At 34.6% G+C, this 19,214-nt stretch overlaps 2 protein-coding genes across 2 annotated transcripts; one reads left to right on the forward strand and one right to left on the reverse strand.

The window, feature by feature from the left end:
- Positions 1-2,697: 2,697 nt before the first annotated feature.
- Positions 2,698-5,624, reverse strand: LOC109012759 (patellin-3-like). The gene is made up of 4 exons (XM_018994544.2): positions 4,099-5,624; positions 3,885-4,009; positions 3,640-3,775; positions 2,698-3,214 (listed from the first exon to the last, which is right to left on the reverse strand). The coding sequence occupies exons 1-4, from the start codon at positions 5,437-5,439 to the stop codon at positions 2,960-2,962; spliced, it is 1,857 nt and encodes a 618-aa protein (XP_018850089.2). The 5' UTR covers positions 5,440-5,624; the 3' UTR covers positions 2,698-2,959.
- A 5,650-nt stretch (positions 5,625-11,274) lies between these two features.
- LOC109012760 (serine/threonine-protein kinase SAPK7) lies at positions 11,275-17,811 on the forward strand. The gene is made up of 10 exons (XM_018994546.2): positions 11,275-11,594; positions 11,690-11,844; positions 12,204-12,278; positions 12,390-12,491; positions 12,829-12,882; positions 13,011-13,103; positions 13,203-13,295; positions 15,150-15,254; positions 15,339-15,437; positions 17,212-17,811. The coding sequence occupies exons 2-10, from the start codon at positions 11,725-11,727 to the stop codon at positions 17,530-17,532; spliced, it is 1,062 nt and encodes a 353-aa protein (XP_018850091.1). The 5' UTR covers positions 11,275-11,594; positions 11,690-11,724; the 3' UTR covers positions 17,533-17,811.
- The last annotated feature ends 1,403 nt before the right edge of the window (positions 17,812-19,214 follow it).

The raw sequence follows: 19,214 nt of genomic DNA on the forward strand, positions 1-19,214 counted from the left end.
ATGATCCGAATCCCTTTACATGTAATTGCATGCCTATATTAATATTGAGACATACCTTATTGCATGAAATAATTTCACCTTTTATTATATATAACAGAATTACTCATTCCACAAAGAAAACGACAAACAAGCCATCAAGTTGGTTTCATCCTTTCCCTCACAAAGTGAAGATTTTCCTTTGAATTTTAGTGTAAAAAGTAATCATCGATATGTAGGAACCACTTTCCCACTCTTCTTTCTCTTGAAGCCAATATTTTCTCATCAAAAAACAATTGTATTGCAATTTGTATGATCTCTCCTTCGTCGTTTACTCATTAAATAATCAGAAAACTTCCAAAATGTCCACACGTACCAGGCACTTGTAATCGTGTTTCTATCATGTATAGACCAGACCGCATGTAGATGGTCGAATCGATTACGTTTACTGGTGTCTCCAAATCATCATGCCTTTGAGGGCCCACCTCTCTTGCTCTCGTGTCCGAAAGATTAATGGGCCTTGCTTATAAGTCATTGGGCGGGGCTTGGTCCAAATTCTTTAGCTTTTTTATCAACTTGTTGCTTTCGGGAGACCAAGGGTGTCGGGGTGGTCACGTAAATCTCTCAAAACTCCAAAAAGTAAAAACTAGTTCAAGGGCGCGAGACTTATAAATAGACCACCAGCCTATTTCAGACAACTCCGATTCCTCTAAAACCCTTATTTTCAGCAATGCCAATCTTCACAAAAACATAAGCCCAGCTGTTTCACGTGCTGTGACACTTTTTTCTTCAAAAGATTCTATATGAAAGCCTTATACGACGCACGGAATTTATAATTTTTGTCATTCTATCTTAATGCTTAAATATGTATGTGTTTAAATAGAGTGACAAAATTAAAAAAAATTACATGTTGATTAAGTGAAGGTGTATGGTGTATGGTGTAAGGTTTTCTTATAGTATTTCTCTTTTTCTCACTTAAAGATCAAAACCTATCAAGTCTGGAATTTGCCAGGTGTTGAATAAAAAAGGATGGGGATTGATGAACACGGCTAATTGAGGAAAGGAAAGAAAGTTGGCTCCCCATATATATATATATATATATATATATATATATATTTAATGCTCGTTTGAAGTTCTATAGAGAGGAGTGTCATCAGTTCACTCTGTGTATATTGATGGAAGAGGGCAAAACAATGTAGAGTCAATTCTCAAGCAGGCAGCAAATAGGCATGAAAGGACTGGGAAATTGCTCTCTGCCCTTTGGACCACCACACGCATAATAATCATGATGCCAACTGAGGGCATACCTGCTTGCTGCAGCCGCATTGCTGCTATATATATTTCTTTCTAATGCCGACCATATAATATTCTTTGGTGCATGCATGCTTTCGCCGCTCACTTAATTTCACTTTGCCAGATCAGAGAGTGATCTTTTGTCATGTCATTTTGACATAAACAAAACGTCTTAAGAGAAAATTAAAAGAAGTTTAAGGGACAAGGTTGGTGCTGATCCATTCATGGTACGTACCAGTTTAAACTTTAAGAATGTCTCTCTCTCTCTCACTTTGGATACCTCCTTGCCATTCGTTATCATACTTCATTGTGTTAAGCTTTGGATGAATTCCTTTTATAATATGTTGGCTAATCTTGATTCTTGATCAAGAATGAGATGGAAACCCAACGCATATTCACATTCTTTATCAAAGTAAAGAAGCTAGGGAAACAACCATGCACTTTAATAAGGTAAAGTGGCATTCTCAATGCTGACCATCCACTTTTTTTTTAACAAGATAAAGAAAAGAAAATCACTTCTGGCTCTGTTCATGCCTAAAAAGTCTCAAAAGTGGGGGAGAAAGCGAAATAATTTAATTAAATCATTATTAAATGGATTATAGAATGCAAAGCAAATTGGGTTTAAGGATGAAAATCAGTGCTGAAAAAGAAAAAACAAATAAAAGTTTCAGGACGATTAGTATCTCAGGGTCCAAGATGTCTCTCCTTGTCATGTTTTGGACATGTCCAACCGTGGCTTGCACAGTTAAGGAAGCTGGACAAAGCAGGAAGGCCATTGCCAAGGAGATGACACTAGAGGGCGTGAGGGGCTGAAGCACATGCTTCGAGGTTGAAGTTGGTTTTAAAGAATAATATCTTACTGTTAAACCAGCCATTGAAATGTTCAAAAGCACTTGGAAATGCGATAATGATTATCTAGTGATTATAATTTCACAGCAATCTTGAAAGAGGGAAGTATAATGCTAAAGTTCCAAACCTGGTCTTGAAGATAGTGGCTTTATCGAAATGGAAGAAATCACAGATTACACTTTTAAGAAGACGACACGATAAGAAAGGTACATTCCAAATTTGAAACCGACTTTTGAACGGGATCTATGGCTTTTCTTTTTTCTCAACCACATCAGTTCAACTTTCTACAGTTTAAAGGTCTTGAAGATAATTAAATTGAGCTACAATCCCGAAAATGAAGGACCCCCCACCCTTGTACACTTCTCCTACCCCCTACATATTCTACACATCCTATGTATAGTGGACAATAAAAATTTGACATGTTTTATATGATACGTTAGATTTATTTTATAATAAAAATAATTTTATAATTTAACATATTCAAAATGGTAATTAAGTTTAAATCTTAACTTCACTCTCATCTTTTAGATGGTGAATTGTCGCATTGGAATTTCAAGTCATGAAGATTTCACATGCCACTAATAATTAAAAATTTAATTAAATAATATTCATATTTAATAAACAGCCACAAAATGTATAATTAAACATTCAGGTGGGAAAAAAAAAAAAAAAAAACAGAAGAAACCCAAGCCACTTTCAACAAATATATTTGCTTCCCTATCTATAATCAACAAACCCCAATCTTCAAGCTCCGATGGCAATGATATACTTGGATGCAGGAATTAAGCAGAGCGGTCTTACTATTATCTTTCTTTTCCCATTTCCTCTTAAAAGAAATCATTCAATCAGAAGAAGGCTTGATCTTCAAACGGTAAAGGAGCTTTTTCTTCTTGGAGGTAGGATTATCAATGGTGAGTACCACCTTGCCAGGTTCACCAATCTTGAAACTGTTGCAAACAACTGGTTCTTCAGATGAGGCCACCTTCCTAGCCTTCTGAATGATCACAGTGTAATTCTCTTCAGCGCTTGGCACAAATTCTGCACCGTAGCTCACCTCCCATCCCACTACTCGGACTTCCCAAGCAAGAAGGCAGGACTGCATCAAGTGGGTATTATTCAACACGAGTACTTGGATAACAATTGGTATAATTTATTAACAACTCGAACGCAAGCTACTGACTTTTTAACCAGACAAGTTTCTGCAGAAAATTTCACAAATGATATGCTTTGACCTATTGAGAAAGTGCCATATCTTCATATCACAAAGTAATGTACGACATGAAGCGTAGCCCATAGAGGGTTTAACTTGTTCTAAGCTTATGGACTTTAATATGCTGTACAATTGAATTATATTCCAAATGCAGTTAAAAGATACTGTGTCCCTATATAAATGGCACCAGTACAGTATATATGTCACCAAACAGGGTTCAGAGAATCCAAGAAAAGATTCCCTATTTTCAATAACACAAGACGATACAAAATTTCAAATGCTAGCTTATAGTATGACAGAGAATGTTTCACCTCAGTAACTGGAAATTCCACGATGTGTTTTGCTGCAGGCCTAACAGTTATCTCATTTACAGCATCTGTTGTGCCAAATTCACCATCTTTGCTCAGTCCTCCATATTTGACTGGTACCTGCTCTGCAGCTATGTACCTGTATTTTTAAATTCAATCCAATTTAGACTCACATGGGAAACTCTTTTGTTTTCTGGGTGGTAAAATATCCAAAGCCACAAGTAAAAAAAGAAAATTTTGGTGCTCACCCCAAAAGGGTCCCTACAGACTTGGAAGGGCCAGCAAACACAAATTTGCTTTTGGTTCTCTGGGTTAGGAATGGGCTTATCATTCTGTTGACTGCCAGGTACCACCAAGGGACATTGATAAACACCTAAAAAAGATCCAAACCCTAAATTAAAACGGCAAATAACATTGCAGAAGTTACATAGAATAGAAGTGGGATTATATAGCAAAATATACCTGTTTGGCTACAAATTCAGGATAATTATCTTGGAGCAGGTGGAGGGCCTGTTTAGTTGCTTGTCTAAGCTCCCGCTTTCCAGGTCCTGGAGAATTCTTCAAATCATTGACCTGAACAATAGTGCAAATACCACCAGGGTTGAAATCCAACTTCCGGATACTCCTTTCCAGGAATTGAATCCTCCACCTCAAGAACTTCTGTCTCTTCTCTTCATCAGAAAATGTTTTCTGGTAAAGCTCCTTGTTCTGGAATTCCCCGTAGACATTGTAGCACACAGGATGACCTTCCTTATCAAAGCCGTGCATGAACACCACCTTCTCTAAATCATTACCCAGGTCTTCTTCTAGCAACTCATCGATCCCAAACTCTTTCCTCCAGCGCACCGTGTTCTTGATCATGGTGAATGCATCTTTCACCTTGAAATCTCTTGCTCGGAGAAATTTCAAGAGAATGACATCGCTTCTCTCATCGGCGAGGAGTGGGATCCCCCAGATGGATACCTCGTCCGGAGGCAGAGGAGCCGAATCCTCAGCTTTGGCATCTTTTTCTTCCGCCTCCGATGGTGCAGCAACCTTCTGATCCTCCGCGTCGTTTGCTGGAGGTGGAGGAGGCTGCTCCTGTTGAACTGAAGAAGAGACAGCCACAATGGTCTCTTCTATGGCTTCCACAGTCTTTGCACCATCATCATCTACGGCATCAGCGGCAGCGGCAGCCTTCTTTTCAATGACCTCCGTTGCCACTACCGTTTCTGTTACTTGTCCTGCAACTGTTTCTTCATTCTCCGGTTCCGCCTTCTTCTCTGCTCCTTCCTCGGTTTCTTCTGGAGTTTCTGATTCTGGCTTTTCGGGTTCTTCCGGTGCCATTGGAGGAACATCAGCAGCCACTTCGGCTGGCTTTTCTTCAGCAGGCTTCTGATCCTCCTTTTCCTCTACAGCCGCTGGCTTTTCTTCTTCTTTGGGGGGTGGTGGCGGTGGAGATGAAGCCAGAGTAGTGAATTCATGCTTGTTGAGAGCATCTTGGATAAGCTGCTTAAGCTCTTCAAGTGCTTTCTTCTCGATGTCGGGAAGGTCAGCAACTCGGGTGCTCTCTTCTTTGAAGGAACCCGATTGAGGGATCTTCGCATCGGTGTCACCCGGTTTCGGCAACTCAGTCCCTTCTGCAGCAGGCTCCTCCTCAACGGGATTTGGCTTCGGGGGCTCCTCAGCCTCTGGCACATGAGGTTGCTCTTTCTCTACAGTGGCGGCAGCTTTCTCAGACTGTGGAACATCAGTGACCACCACCTCTTCTTCTTCGACTAATGCCAATGTCTCTTGGGGTTGCTTTTGAACTTCATCAGCCATGGCGATTGATTCTTTAATTCCCACAACTGTAAACTGCTAATAGATAGAGAGAGAGAGTGTGTGTTCTCAAACTATATATATGAGAGGGAGAAGTTGAGAATCTTGAGATATAGAGAGGGAGAGAGAGAGAGAGCAGTCGAGGGGGTTGAGGGAAAGGGTCGTGGGATGGAGTTTTAAAGAGCGGAGGTTATGGGCTTATGGCCTTGGCCCTCGTTTGTATTGTGGGGTAGTGGTGGTTTGTATAGTGAACGGTGGACCAGACTGCCGGGTTTAAATTTGGATTAAGATATCCGATTTAAATTTGAAAATTCAATGCATAATTAATTATTAGGCAGATTTTGGAGCAGCGATAGCACCCTACTTTCATTTTATATTATATATTATGTAATTATAAATAATAATGCTACAAGATTAATATGTGCAAGACTTTATAAAATTATTTTTTAATTAAAAATATTTATTTAAGTATTAATTGAAATTACCATGATATTTTATGATGAGATGTGAGTACCATATATTAGTACTCCGAGAATACCTAATAATTATTTAATTTTAAACGGAAAAAATATAGATACACAAATTAAAATTTATAATATTTATAAAGTCTTACAAATCTATAGGACAACAATAAATAATATAAAGCACACTTTCATTTATAAATAATATTTAGACAGCTAACAGTGTTCTATTAGGCGGGACCCCATGATGCTTTGCCTCATTGGCATTGTAACGGCGTTTTATTTTTTAAAAAAAAGAAAAAAAAGATAGAGAAAGGTTCTTTGTGTGCTGTGGGGGGTTGAGATGATGGGCCTACGGACAGTGTGAAATTAGGCAAAAGTGGCCCAAAAAAGTTTCAAAATATGAACGTTGGATGGATGGATGCCTTGGATCCATTGCGGTCGTTCAGAGGTCATTCTGTCTTAGCTGTTTCTGTAATCTTAACCGTTAAAGCTGTGGAACCCTCCACTTATAAGGAGGCCCCCATATATATCATGACTTGGACTACCCCTTTGCAAAGTTGCTCTCAACAACCATACTGCCATCAATTGCTGGCTGCTATTCCTCAATTGCTTAGCACATTTCTTTATGATAGTTTGAGATTATCATGTCAATTTCTTTTTTCTTTTTATTTATTTTTTAAAAAGTGACACTTTGTTTGCTTAAGCATTATTACAATATAAAACGTGGTGACATTATGAAATTATTTTGTATATTATATAGGATTTGAATTTTGTCAAGTTCTTACTTGAATTATAGGGTTTAGAATGAGAAAGAAAGAGGTAAACACGTGACAACACTAATTTGTAAAGAATAAGTTTTTTGATTAGTATTAAATGCTTCGTAAATGTTCACGTGGACCCTATTTTATATAAAAATATACTTTAACTATAAATAAATAACATAAAAATAATCTTACAAACTAACATATTTTTATATGATTCGTCAGATTGTAAAATTATTTTTATTATAAAATAGATCTAACGGACTACGTAAAATCATGTCAATTTGTATAATTACTTTTGTGTAATCTATTTATAGCTATATCAATCCTTATATAAAGACATGTTACGATATAAACTTGGATATAAACTTTAAAATATCTAAATCTCATTATATATATATCCTGTTAAAAAAATGAACGAGCGAAATTGATTATGGAGAAAAATAATGACATGTTATGATGTTGCTCCTTACTTTTGAATTCTTTGGAAAATTTGATAATTTAAAGGTGGGATTTTAAATTTAAAACATTTTGTACCTTATCAAACTTGTTCATTCATTAACATGTGGCGTGGGCATGCTCTTGAAAAAGAGCTAGCGAGGGAAAAGACGCCGTTGCCTTTGCCAATTGCCATGCGGATAAAGGGCAATAATTTTTTTGGTAGTGCGTGGTAATTTCACCTCCAGATATTATTAGTTGAAGAAGGGAAAAATAAATAAACATTTTTACAAAAAAATAGACAAATAAAAGCAAAGACGAGAAATGCCTTATATTTATATTTGGATTGAATTTAATAAATACATAAAACAAATGAATCTATAAAAATTGTGAAACTTAAAAAAAAAAAAAAAAATGGCAACAAGTATATAAATCAAGAAGAAGGGCATATTACCCTTCATTGGTAATTGAGTTTTCATGGTTATTGTGCTACTGTCACATGTACTTTGCAATATATGGTAGTAGTTTTCATTGGTTCAAGTACTTAATTTCAATTCACTCGCTGGTTTTAATTTGATTGTTTTCTCAGTGTTTTTGTCTCCCAAAGTAAATAGTAATACTACTCTTCATGTCAATTCTCATTATCCTATGATATGATATTAAATGATTGAAAATTATTTATTATATTTCACTTATAAATTTATCATCTGATGTCACATCATAGGATAAGGAAAAAATAGATGATGAATATATTTTTTTTTCAAGGAATTCTGTAATTGCATTTAGAATATGAGTAATATTAGATATAGTTTTAGAATATATAAGTGACATGCATTTCCATAAAAAATAGCAAAGTCCACCATTAAAAATACAAATTTTCATATTAACTTCAAATTTGTCCACTTTTTTTTAAAAAAAAATACACAAAAGTTGAACACCATAAAACCGTACAACTCAGTCTCCATAAAGGAATTCCGCAATTCCAATTACAAATCATAATTCATATGCAGGAGGCACTCAGTACCATTGCAAATTGCAACCCTTTGTAGGAATTCCATGATTCTGAAATGGGCCGAAGATATAAAGTCTTGGGCCAGGCCCAAAATGGATTCTCCCAAACTTCCGTGGTTAACTAATATCTTCAGTTTCCTTCTGCGCAGTTCAATTGGGTTGGGGCAGCAGTTGGGCTTGAAAGTATACTTGGGCACCGGTAGCTTACACACATCACATCTCACAATATATTTTATAATATATATTTTAAAATAAAAATATTTTTATAAAATAATATTATTTTTATAAGATATTTTATAAAATTATCTTTTATTTTAAAATATAATTATGTAATATTTTATAAAAAGTTACTGTATTTATCATTTTTCTTATAAAGTCAGTATACTTGAGCAAACAGACAAACTGTGGCGGCAAATTTGACAGTTGTTTCTTTGACCAATCGAAAATAGGAGACGCATAAATTATAATGATAGACAACGATTGACAAGATGGGCGTGAACTGTGTCGGTCATGGCACATGTGCCTACCCACATGCTACGCATAAGTCCGAGTTTCAGTCTCTCTTTTTTATGGCATTGTTTATGTTTTCGAATAAATACGACATATTCTTTTTTATGGCATTTGTCACGGCTTTTGTCACGGCTTTGTAGTTCTACAAGTATCATTAATTATTGGAAAAATATTTGCATCAGCCTATTATTTATTATACGCTCAATATATTTAGTGTATTGAGTTAAAAAAAAAAAAAAAATTGAATGCATGGTATGTGAAGAGTGTAGGCTGATGCATAGAATTACTCTTAATTATTATTTGAACTTGGGTATTCCAACTCACAAAATATATATATATACTCATCATCCTTATATTATATTGTGGTATATAAATTATGAGTAAAATAATTCAATTAGCTTAACATAAATAAAAAATAAAAAATAAAAAATAAATATGATGTGTAGTGTGTGAAATGATAAACAGTAAAACTCAAAAATAAAACCTCTCTATTTTCTATTAAACTTCCTTAATATGCATCATTATTGATCATAGATCTCTTTTTTCGTCTACCACCGCATTAATTTTTATGAATAATATTAAATATAATTTTAAAATGTACAAATATAGCATTAATTTTGAAAAAAATCGAGAATTATTGTTAATAAAATTATTTTTTTAATAATAAATTTCAATTATTATTTAAAAAAAAAATATACGTGATTTACACACTCTAAAATTTTAAAATTTAAAATTACGAATATTTATTTCTCAATCTTGTTATCTAATTTCTAACTTGTCTTTGCAAACTATTACGTTTGAAACCATGCATATATAGATGGGTGCATGCAGTTGTCTCTTTCTTCAATCCATGTACTTCTTTCAAAGCCAAGTTCTACTGTTTTTATTTTAATCAAGCAATTTAATTTTCTAAATCATTTGATATATATATATATATATATAGTTTGATTGTTGACTGGAATGTAATCGAGGTTAATTACGAGTGTTTCTAATTTGGGTCATGACATGCCTTTCTATGCATGGGACAACCAGCGGAAGGTTGACATGATAATATCTTACACGTGTCGTGGTCAATATTAGTCCAAGTTAAACAATTCTTTAATACTAATTATCATTAATCTATAATATTTATTATGTATTTATAATCTTAAATAGAAATATATATAAAAATGAAAATTATTCATATAATCCTCTGTTCCATTTTATATTTTAGTTCAAAATCATTGAAAATCTTTAATAAAAAGCTGAGTAATTTGGCCAATATTTTACTAATTATAAGTTAAATATAACTTCTAGATCATGAGTATATAATGATCTTGTACGTACAAGATATACTCATATATTGAAAATGGAACAATTTCCTAATTACGCCTTATACAAGGCTTCAAAATTCCATTTTCAAAGGGCTTTGCATTAAAAAAAAAAAAAGAGTCAAAAAATATTTATTGGAATATTATAATAGTGGAAAAATGGTTCATTAAAAATAGGTTTGGATTGATAAATGTTTAAAAAATATTTTTAAGAGTCTTTTAAACGTATGTTTAGAAAGAAATTTTTGTGAACTAAGTAATTTTTATGAAATTATGTTAATTTTTATTTATTAAAAATTCAATAAGATATTTTAGTAAGGAAAATGATAGACATGTAATCTTTTTTATAATCTTTAGTATAATTATGTTTTAAATAAGAGATATTTTTGTAAAATAACTTATAACAATAAAATCGTTTTACATAAAATATTATTATTTTAAAAAAAATCTGTTTATCATTATCCTGTTAACATCTCATGATATGACATTAAATAATAGATTAATAAGTAAAATATAATAAATAATATCTAATTATTTAATATCACGTTATAAAATTATAAGAAGATGATAAAATAGATGATGAGTATCATTACTTTATTTTAAAACATGATTATATAAAGGAAAATGCTGAGAGCTCCCGCTGGGGGCTCCCGCTGAGAGCTCCCGCTGGAGCTCCAGTGTATTTTATTATGTGTATTTTTTAATTCTTTTTTTATATAAATGTTTTTAATAATTTTAAATATTTTTAAAAAATAAAAAAATTTATAATATTATTAAATAATACTTGCTTAATCACGAAGTAAAATATAAAATATTTTACTTCGTGATTAAGGAAGTATTTTTTAATAACTTTTTTTTTACTTCTTGATTAAGAAAGTGTTTTTAATGATGTTCTAAATTTATTTTATTTTTTAAAAAATATTATATAAAAAACAACTTAAAAAAAAACACATACAATATATACTACTCCCACTACTGGAAGTTTCCGCTAGTATTTTTGGAATGTTTTTTTTTTTGTATTTTTTTCATATTTAAATATATTTAAAAAAATAAAAATATTTTTATAAAATATTTACTTAATTATTAAATAAAAAATAATAATAAAAAAAAAATAAAAAACTCACTGCAGTAAAAATTAGCGGTATAACCTAATAGTAAGAGTAGTGTTTTCCTTTTTAGTAATAGAAGTTATTTATGAAAGAGATATTCTGTCGAGAAAAAGTCTGTGCCGACTCATTTGTTTACGGACATGACTTGAAAGCAGTAAAACGTACAATGGTAATGCGAGAAAGATTGCTGGGTTGCTTGTGAAAAAGGCATCAAAAAGTCAAATTGACTCCGCGTTGTGTGATCTCCTAGCGCAAAGGCGTTTTTAAAGATCCAATAGCAAACAACTCATATGAATTTAAATATATATAAACGAAGAAAAAGACGGATGCATGGTATGGATTAAGCAATGGAGTTGCAGTGATTGGATTCAAGATGGTCATGGATTCCCATACTCATTAACCCCATTTTTCTAACGCCTCCTCCACGTGCATACTTCAGGTCCCTCCTGTATTCACTTCCACTATCCTTAAATATATATAAACTAAGGATTTGGATCCAATCCCCCACTCTCCTTGTACACAGACGCAATCACAGACAGTAGTAATCCTCCCAAGGTTTCAGTTTCCTTTCCTATGTGCATGCAAGAACTGATCGAGGCTGTGAAAGTAGTTGCATGCATAGTTAATCGTTTAGATCGTTTTTGATATAGTTGTTGAAGCAGCGGTCAAGAAATATTCTGGGAAGATGGAAAAGTACGAGATCGTGAAGAACTTGGGAGCTGGGAATTTTGGGGTGGCAAGACTCTTGAGGAACAAGGAGACTAAGGAGCTCGTCGCTATGAAATACATCGAGCGCGGCCAAAAGGTTTGTCGTGGTTTGCTGTTTGGTTGAAAAGAAAAGCGATGAATGAAAATACAAAAAAGATATTAAAAGTTTAGTTTTTACTGTTATGTTTTGCTTTTTTGTTGCTGTTGGTTCCAAAGAGTGGAAGACTAATTTCAATTGATTATAAGCTAAGAAGGGTGCGTTAGGCTGAGGCGCGCTGAAGGAGGACCCTGTCTTGGGCTGAGTTTGCTTACAGGGAAAAAAAGCATGGAAGGAAAAGAAAATTCAGTTTTGGAATCTTAGATTTTTCACAATTTAGAGGACCCCAGAAACCGAACAGAATTAAAAGGATCCTTTCTGAACGTCACTGATTTTAAATTATCTCACTTCAACTGCAGATTGATGAGAATGTGGCGAGAGAGATTATCAACCACAGATCGCTTCGGCATCCCAACATAATCCGTTTCAAGGAGGCTAGTTTTTGTGTTTGTTATTTTTTTTCCTGTTGCAAGAATTTGGTTAAAAGGGTTTGGAATACTATTGCCGAAATCCTTATTTCTGTTGTTTGGTATATAAATTTTCAGGTGGTCTTGACCCCGACGGATTTGGCGATTGTGATGGAATATGCATCCGGCGGAGAGCTCTTTGAACGAATCTGCAATGCCGGCAGATTCAGTGAAGATGAGGTAAAAGTTACTCTCTTTTGAAAAAATCTAGACAAGCTCTTGCCAAACAACTTTTATACATTACATTTTTTTTAATGTTTATTATTTTTTTTGTCAAATATTTAATACATAAATAATAAATAAAAGAATTGAATTAATTTTAAAAAAATAAACTCAAAAAATTTTTTTTTTTTAAAAATTTAAAAATTTAAAAATTTTAAAAAATATGATATGAAAAAGTTGTATAGCATTGCTCATCTCTTTTTCACTCCAATAATCTCTCTTTCGATCACTTTCTCTTAATTAATGCAATTATTTTAGTCTTTAATGTTTTTTTTTTTTTTTTTTAACTGGCCAGGCTAGATATTTCTTTCAGCAGCTGATCTCTGGTGTCCATTATTGCCATTCCATGGTAGCATCCCTTTTCAGTTTTCACTCTTGAAAGCTCTCTTTTTCACTTAGTTTCTCCTTTATACTTTCTCTGCTATTAAAAGTACAGTTTGAAGATACAATTATTATTTTTTCCTCTTTATTTTGCAGCAAATATGCCATAGAGATTTGAAGCTCGAAAACACGCTTTTAGATGGAAGCCCTGCGCCACGGCTCAAAATTTGTGATTTTGGTTATTCTAAGGCATGAAACTAATTTCCCACATATTTATTTCATTTTGGGAATATTTATTATGGTCTTTTGATAACTTTTTTCGTGGCCTACTTTTTACTTGTGCTGTAGTCATCCATCCTGCATTCAAGACCCAAATCCACAGTTGGGACTCCTGCATATATTGCACCAGAAGTTCTTTCTAGAAGAGAGTATGATGGCAAGGTAAATTTCTTGTCACTCGCTTTCAGTGGAAACCAGGAGGGTGTCCCATTGCCTTGCATATATTTTCTTCTTTGCCCTTAAAATTATGGTTCCTATTGACAAAAGCACACATTCTAGTTAGAAAGTGACGGTCACTGTTTCAACGACATACTTTTGTTTATTTCTTTATGTTGTTATTTATTTGTTCAGATTCCAATAAGGTTTTATGGTGTACTATGAATGCAATTATGGATGGTTTCCACGACATACTGTTGTTTATTTCTTTATGTTCTTATTTATTTGTTCAGATTCCAATAAGGTTTTATGATGTACTATGGATGTAATTATAAATGGTATGTGATAACTACAAAAATTTAAAACCATTTGTTTTTTCTTTTTCTTATTTTCTTTATGATGTACCATGAATGTAATTGCCCATTGCACCACAATTGGGGTCACCTCTTCTTCTTCTTTTTTGGCTCTTTTTCTTTATCTTATTTGCTTCTAGAAATTACTTTGCTTTGTTGGCATAAAAGAAGAAAATTCCCCTTTTTTGGGTTTATTAGTTGGGACATAATGCCAATGGGTGTGGGCATGAAAAAGTTTAAATGGGGATGAGGGTTAATATTTAGCCCCATTCCATGCCTGAAGGGAGTTGCAGGGGCAGGGATGGGGATGGAGAAACTTACCCATGACCTACACGATCCTATTGACATCCCTACTTGGGTTATTTTGGGATAATTTTCTTTAAGTTTCTTGTGTATGGAATTTGAGTTGATGTGTTATATGCATATATGCAAGCATGAGCTAAGCCAGGAAATAGTTGGATGAGTGTGAGTTCATCTTTCCCAAGTATTGGGCACCTCTGGTAAGGGACATTTTGTAATTGTCACGACATTAGAATACTGTTTATGCCCGGTTTGTATTTTGAATGTATTGGCTGGGATGCACATGGAAGTGCTCCTTAGCTTGTTTTTTTGTTCCTTCAATTACCTTTTTTTAATATCTAATATAGTTAGCGACTTTATAGTCACCCCCATTTGGGTGTATGGTTTGAAACTTCAATTTTGGCCAATTTTGAATTCTTGCTCAGTTTTTGGACTTTATAAAGTGAACCACTAGAGCACTTGTTACCCACTAGCATTTGATTGGCTATTGAATAATGGAGGGTTACAGCATCAGCTTCCCACCATGTGAAAACTTAGTTTTGTCATTACTTGTGTTTGACTTTTTTCCCCTCGTTTCCTCTTTATTGGAGTGGAGGAGAGAGAGGGAAGGATCTTTGTTTATCACATTAGTGGAGTGCGCAAGGAGTTGTTTATCATATTAGTGGAGTGCACAAGGAGTACGCAAAAGTGACTGCACATAGAGTTTTTGTTTCAAGAAATATGATGAGGTTGATAAATCTTAGATGGGCCATTCCTTCAAGCATCGTGTCTTTTGTTACTTATCATCCATGGCCACTCATATTTCGCGTCGGCTCATAAAATCCAAGTGCTTTTGATACATTGGGAATGTTGCTATACTGAACTTGGTCTGGCATGGCATTTTCCATTCAGCATATGGCACCAGTTACCATCCTACACTAGCATTTGGTTCACTACATGTAGATCCTCAATGCAAGTTTGAGGGGAAGCTGAAACTCCCTCTTTCTGCATATTTAATCTCTTAAATCAGTTACTTTTCTTCGTTTCTGGTAATGATATCCAGAAATAAGAAGTTTGAAGCTTATTCTACATGTAACATAATATGAAAAGCTAATAAACTCATATATAGTGTGCTCGCTAACATTACTACTTTTAGGTAGCTATAAATGGGAATAACTTGAATTTGTTAGTTGCAGTGAGGATAATATCTTTTCTTGCTTTTATTTAGTCGGCAGATGTATGGTCATGTGGAGTAACTCTCTATGTCATGTTGGTGGGAGCATACCCTTTTGAAGACCAAGATGACCCCAGGAATTTCAGAAAAACAATTCAAGTAATTATGCCTCCTCCATCTATATGCTTTTTGAAAAAAATGAGTTTTCATATTTTCTTCTTCCTCTTTGTCATTCTTCTGCAGAAAATAATGGCTGTTCAGTACAAAATCCCAGACTATGTTCACATATCTCAAGATTGCAGGCATCTTCTCTCTCGGATATTTGTTGCAAGTCCATCGAGGGTATGTACCATTCTGAAGTAACTAAATTTTATTCTGATCATTGCAGTCACCTTTTAGCCATTTTCATCTCATTGAAACTTACTTTAATGGACCTTCCGACATTTATTTTTTCACTCTTCCTGGACAATTTCCTTGTGCCATATATCATTTGCTGTGCTAATGAAAGGTGCACTAGTATTAATGTCGAGTTTGACTGGCTTGTCTGTGGTAAGGTGGATGCTTTAAATAATATGGTAGACATGATAGAAAGTCAACAATAAACTCTCTCTGGTTCCACATGTAGTATGGTAGTTCTGTCTTGATTGAATTTGCAAATGGCCAACCGTACCCTTCTTGTCCTTGTCGATGATGACCTTTACTGCTAATGAATATCCTTTCACTCACTTGTTTAGGAAATGCTGAAAGGATTAGGATACAACCAAGCTGTATCTTGCTTATTAAACGTGGTCTGATACTCTACACCTTGACATCCAAGAAGTTTTGGTGTAGAGAAATCGCATCCCAGTCCAAGTAATAAATGCCCTGACAGAATAACAATGGTTAAAAAGATACATAAACAAGTCCAAGGATTCCTGGTTGAATCAAGTGAGACCTATAATAATTCCTAGGGGAAATATAAAATGGTTTCACAAAACAGTGGTTCTTTTGCTTTCTTGAGAATTCATCTTATTGCTTATATTGCAATTTATATAATTATGTTTGTTTTACCTTTTAACGCTGATGCAGATATTAGGGTAAAGAAATGTGTTACTCTTTCTTTAGTTTCTCTTCTTCTCATACAAGGGAAACTTAATCCCCCAACTGTTAAGGTGTCTAAATCAGCAATGATATGGTATTTCCCATTATTCAACATGGGAATGAGAACATGTGCAAACAATTTTTTTTTTCTAAATCTATATTTGAGATGGGAAAAGATTATCGATGGAACACATTATATCTCCCAGAAACGTTATCCTCTCTATTAGACTGGCTTTTACTGACCCATGTTTGGACCCTTCGGCCTTCACATCATTTATGACGACCACACCAGCAAGAGATAGTGCACCAATAGTGATTAAACATGATATCCAATTATGATATTTTCTTTTAGGTTTATCTCAAAATTAGCCTGGGTGGTTCTAACTGTTAGAAACATCAAGACCGTCTTAAGGTGTTGGAACAGAGAGATGCCTCGTGAGGCCACCGAGAGCTTGTGATATGCATCTGACACCACTTCAAATTAAAAGATTAAATCTTTATGTTTGGTCCCAATTATTTATATCAACTACTTTCTTTGCTTTTTCTTAACGTGGAATTCAACATCCACACATCCACTTACAATTAATCCCACCCAGTGCAAGTCTCTACCACATCAACCTAACTCCCTTTAATTTGTGAGTCCTTGCAAATGCAAAGTTTAACCCGTACAAAAGTTGAACAAAATGCAACAGCCACTAAGCACAACTCATCCAAGATTCACTAAAGCTTTTAACAGGGCCACATGTGAACACCAGGATGCTTTGCTTAAGCTGGATCATAAGCTCCATAAGGGAGATTCCGAGAGTCCACCAAAAACCTGTTTATACATGTCGGACAAAACTTCAATTCAAAGTTTTTAAAGCTCTAGATGTGGATTTAGTCACGCATATCAACTGCACACTTTGTTTTTCCTCAGTGCAGTATTTCAACACTCATATGTGCACTCACAAGAGGTCTGGCTTGCTTTAGTTGTCACAATCTGCTGCATTCTCAGCTTTACTTTATAGTAATTTCCCATGCATTGTTGGTTTTGCAGAGAATTACAATCAAAGAAATCAAGAACCATCCATGGTTTTTAAAGAACTTGCCGAGGGAGCTAACAGAGTCTGCTCAAGCTATCTATTACCAGAGAGACAATCCTAGCTTTTCTCTTCAAAGTGTGGATGATATAATGAAAATTGTATCAGAGGCGAGAAAGCCACTCCCATCATCTAATATCGGGCGCTTTTGCTGGGGAGCAGAAGATGAAGGTAATGAAAACATAGATGCAGAAGTGGAGGAAGAAGAGGACGAAGAAGACGAGTACGACAAAAGGGTCAAAGAAGTTCATGCTAGTGGAGAATTTCATGTCAGTTAAGCAGTATCATCCTTCTCTAGCCATAAGATAACTCAAGTGTTTAAAGTTGTGAAAGTAGCATTTACCAATGTGTATATATAATAATTAGTAAGTAATGCTCCAATCTCAAAAAAAAAAAAAAAAAAATTGTGGATTTGAAAGTACTAGACCTCGTGTTCTAATTTGTGTGGCACTTTGCATGTAATGTACTATTTGTTTCCTGAATGAAAAAAATGGTTGTCTTGTTATATGGGAACATGAATGTATATGTATTGCTCGTTTCCAGTGACTCATAATCAATTAAATATCTGGTACTCTTTAACAGTAGAGCAATCTTAGATACAAAAGCTTCAATGTGCATACCACTGGCTATTACTCAAGAAGTATATAACACTGCACTATTATGCTAAGCCAACCTTTTTTTGTGTGAGGGGGACTCACATTTATCAACTAATATCATCATTATATGAAAGTAAATATTGACCCAAAACAATCAATTTGTACTTGGATAAACACGATTGATGTAGTCGGTTATCAAGTTATCTTACGTAATTTGTTTAGTCAAATAAAATAATTAAAAGAAATATTTTCCTTGCTGGGGATATGGCTGAACACATTAAAAAAAAGAGAGAAACAACCCGACCGATTGTTCTGACCCGACCCGTGCGCACAAAAAATAAGTACTGGAATTGGTCTACCCGTTTCCTTCTTTTTCCGAGTATTACCCGTTACCCGTTTAAAAGCTCAAAACCCTCTCTCACGCCAAAACCTGTGTCCCTCTCACAACTCCGAAACTCTACTACTCTCTCTCGCAACTCTCTCTGCGAGAGCTCTCACCCAGTCACTCTACAACCATGGAAGGTACGGTTATTGTTGGTGTTTTTGGTTTCTGTAGGTGTTTATTTCAGGATTGGTTATCATTTTTTTTGTGGGTGTTACCAAGTTACTAGGTAAAGCTAGTGTTTTTGTGGGTGTCTCCCAATTACTAGATAAAGCTGGCGTGTTTTTGTGGGTGTTACCCAGTCTTGGACAGCAGGGTTGATTTGTATGAATAGGAGGGACGAAGAAAAAAAAAATGGAAAGATTAAAAAGAACATTAATGGCTAAGATTTGCAAAAAAAAAAAAAAGAAGCATTAAAGATGCACCTGATTTTCTTTAATATTTTTCCATATCCATATCTGTGAAATCTGGAAAAGGTAATTGTGAGAAAAAGCAGAGTAATTTTGTTTGGTTTGAGCGTGATGAACCAAAGGTATCCAGCGAGGCAGACCGTTTGAAAATATATGAAAATCTTCAGGCAGATTGAACCCAAGGTAGAGGCTGGCATGATGCTCTCTACTCTCTTTTGGTATCGAGATAGAGCTACTTACAACCAAGAAGAAGGAAAAAAAAAAAGCTATCCAGGTAGAGCTAACATAGAAGAAGGTAGAGCTATATAAAAAAAAAGGAGGTCGAAATAAACGTATATTCCAAAATCAACTTCGGGGCCGGGTAATCAGGTATTGACCGATCGGGTAAACGGAAGTATATTGAAATCGGGTCGAGTAGGAATAGTTAATTTCAGGTTGGGTGAACAGTCCTAGCTGGGGGGACCAATCCAATCGCATTTTCAAGCTTTTCCCAATTAATCCTTTCATCATCTGTTATTGATCTTGAATGAGGATGTTCAATCTCCTAAGCCGATAGAGTGAACAGTCATGTG

This window comes from Juglans regia, chromosome 1 (genome assembly GCF_001411555.2).
Source record: "Juglans regia cultivar Chandler chromosome 1, Walnut 2.0, whole genome shotgun sequence".
NCBI lineage: Eukaryota > Viridiplantae > Streptophyta > Magnoliopsida > Fagales > Juglandaceae > Juglans > Juglans regia.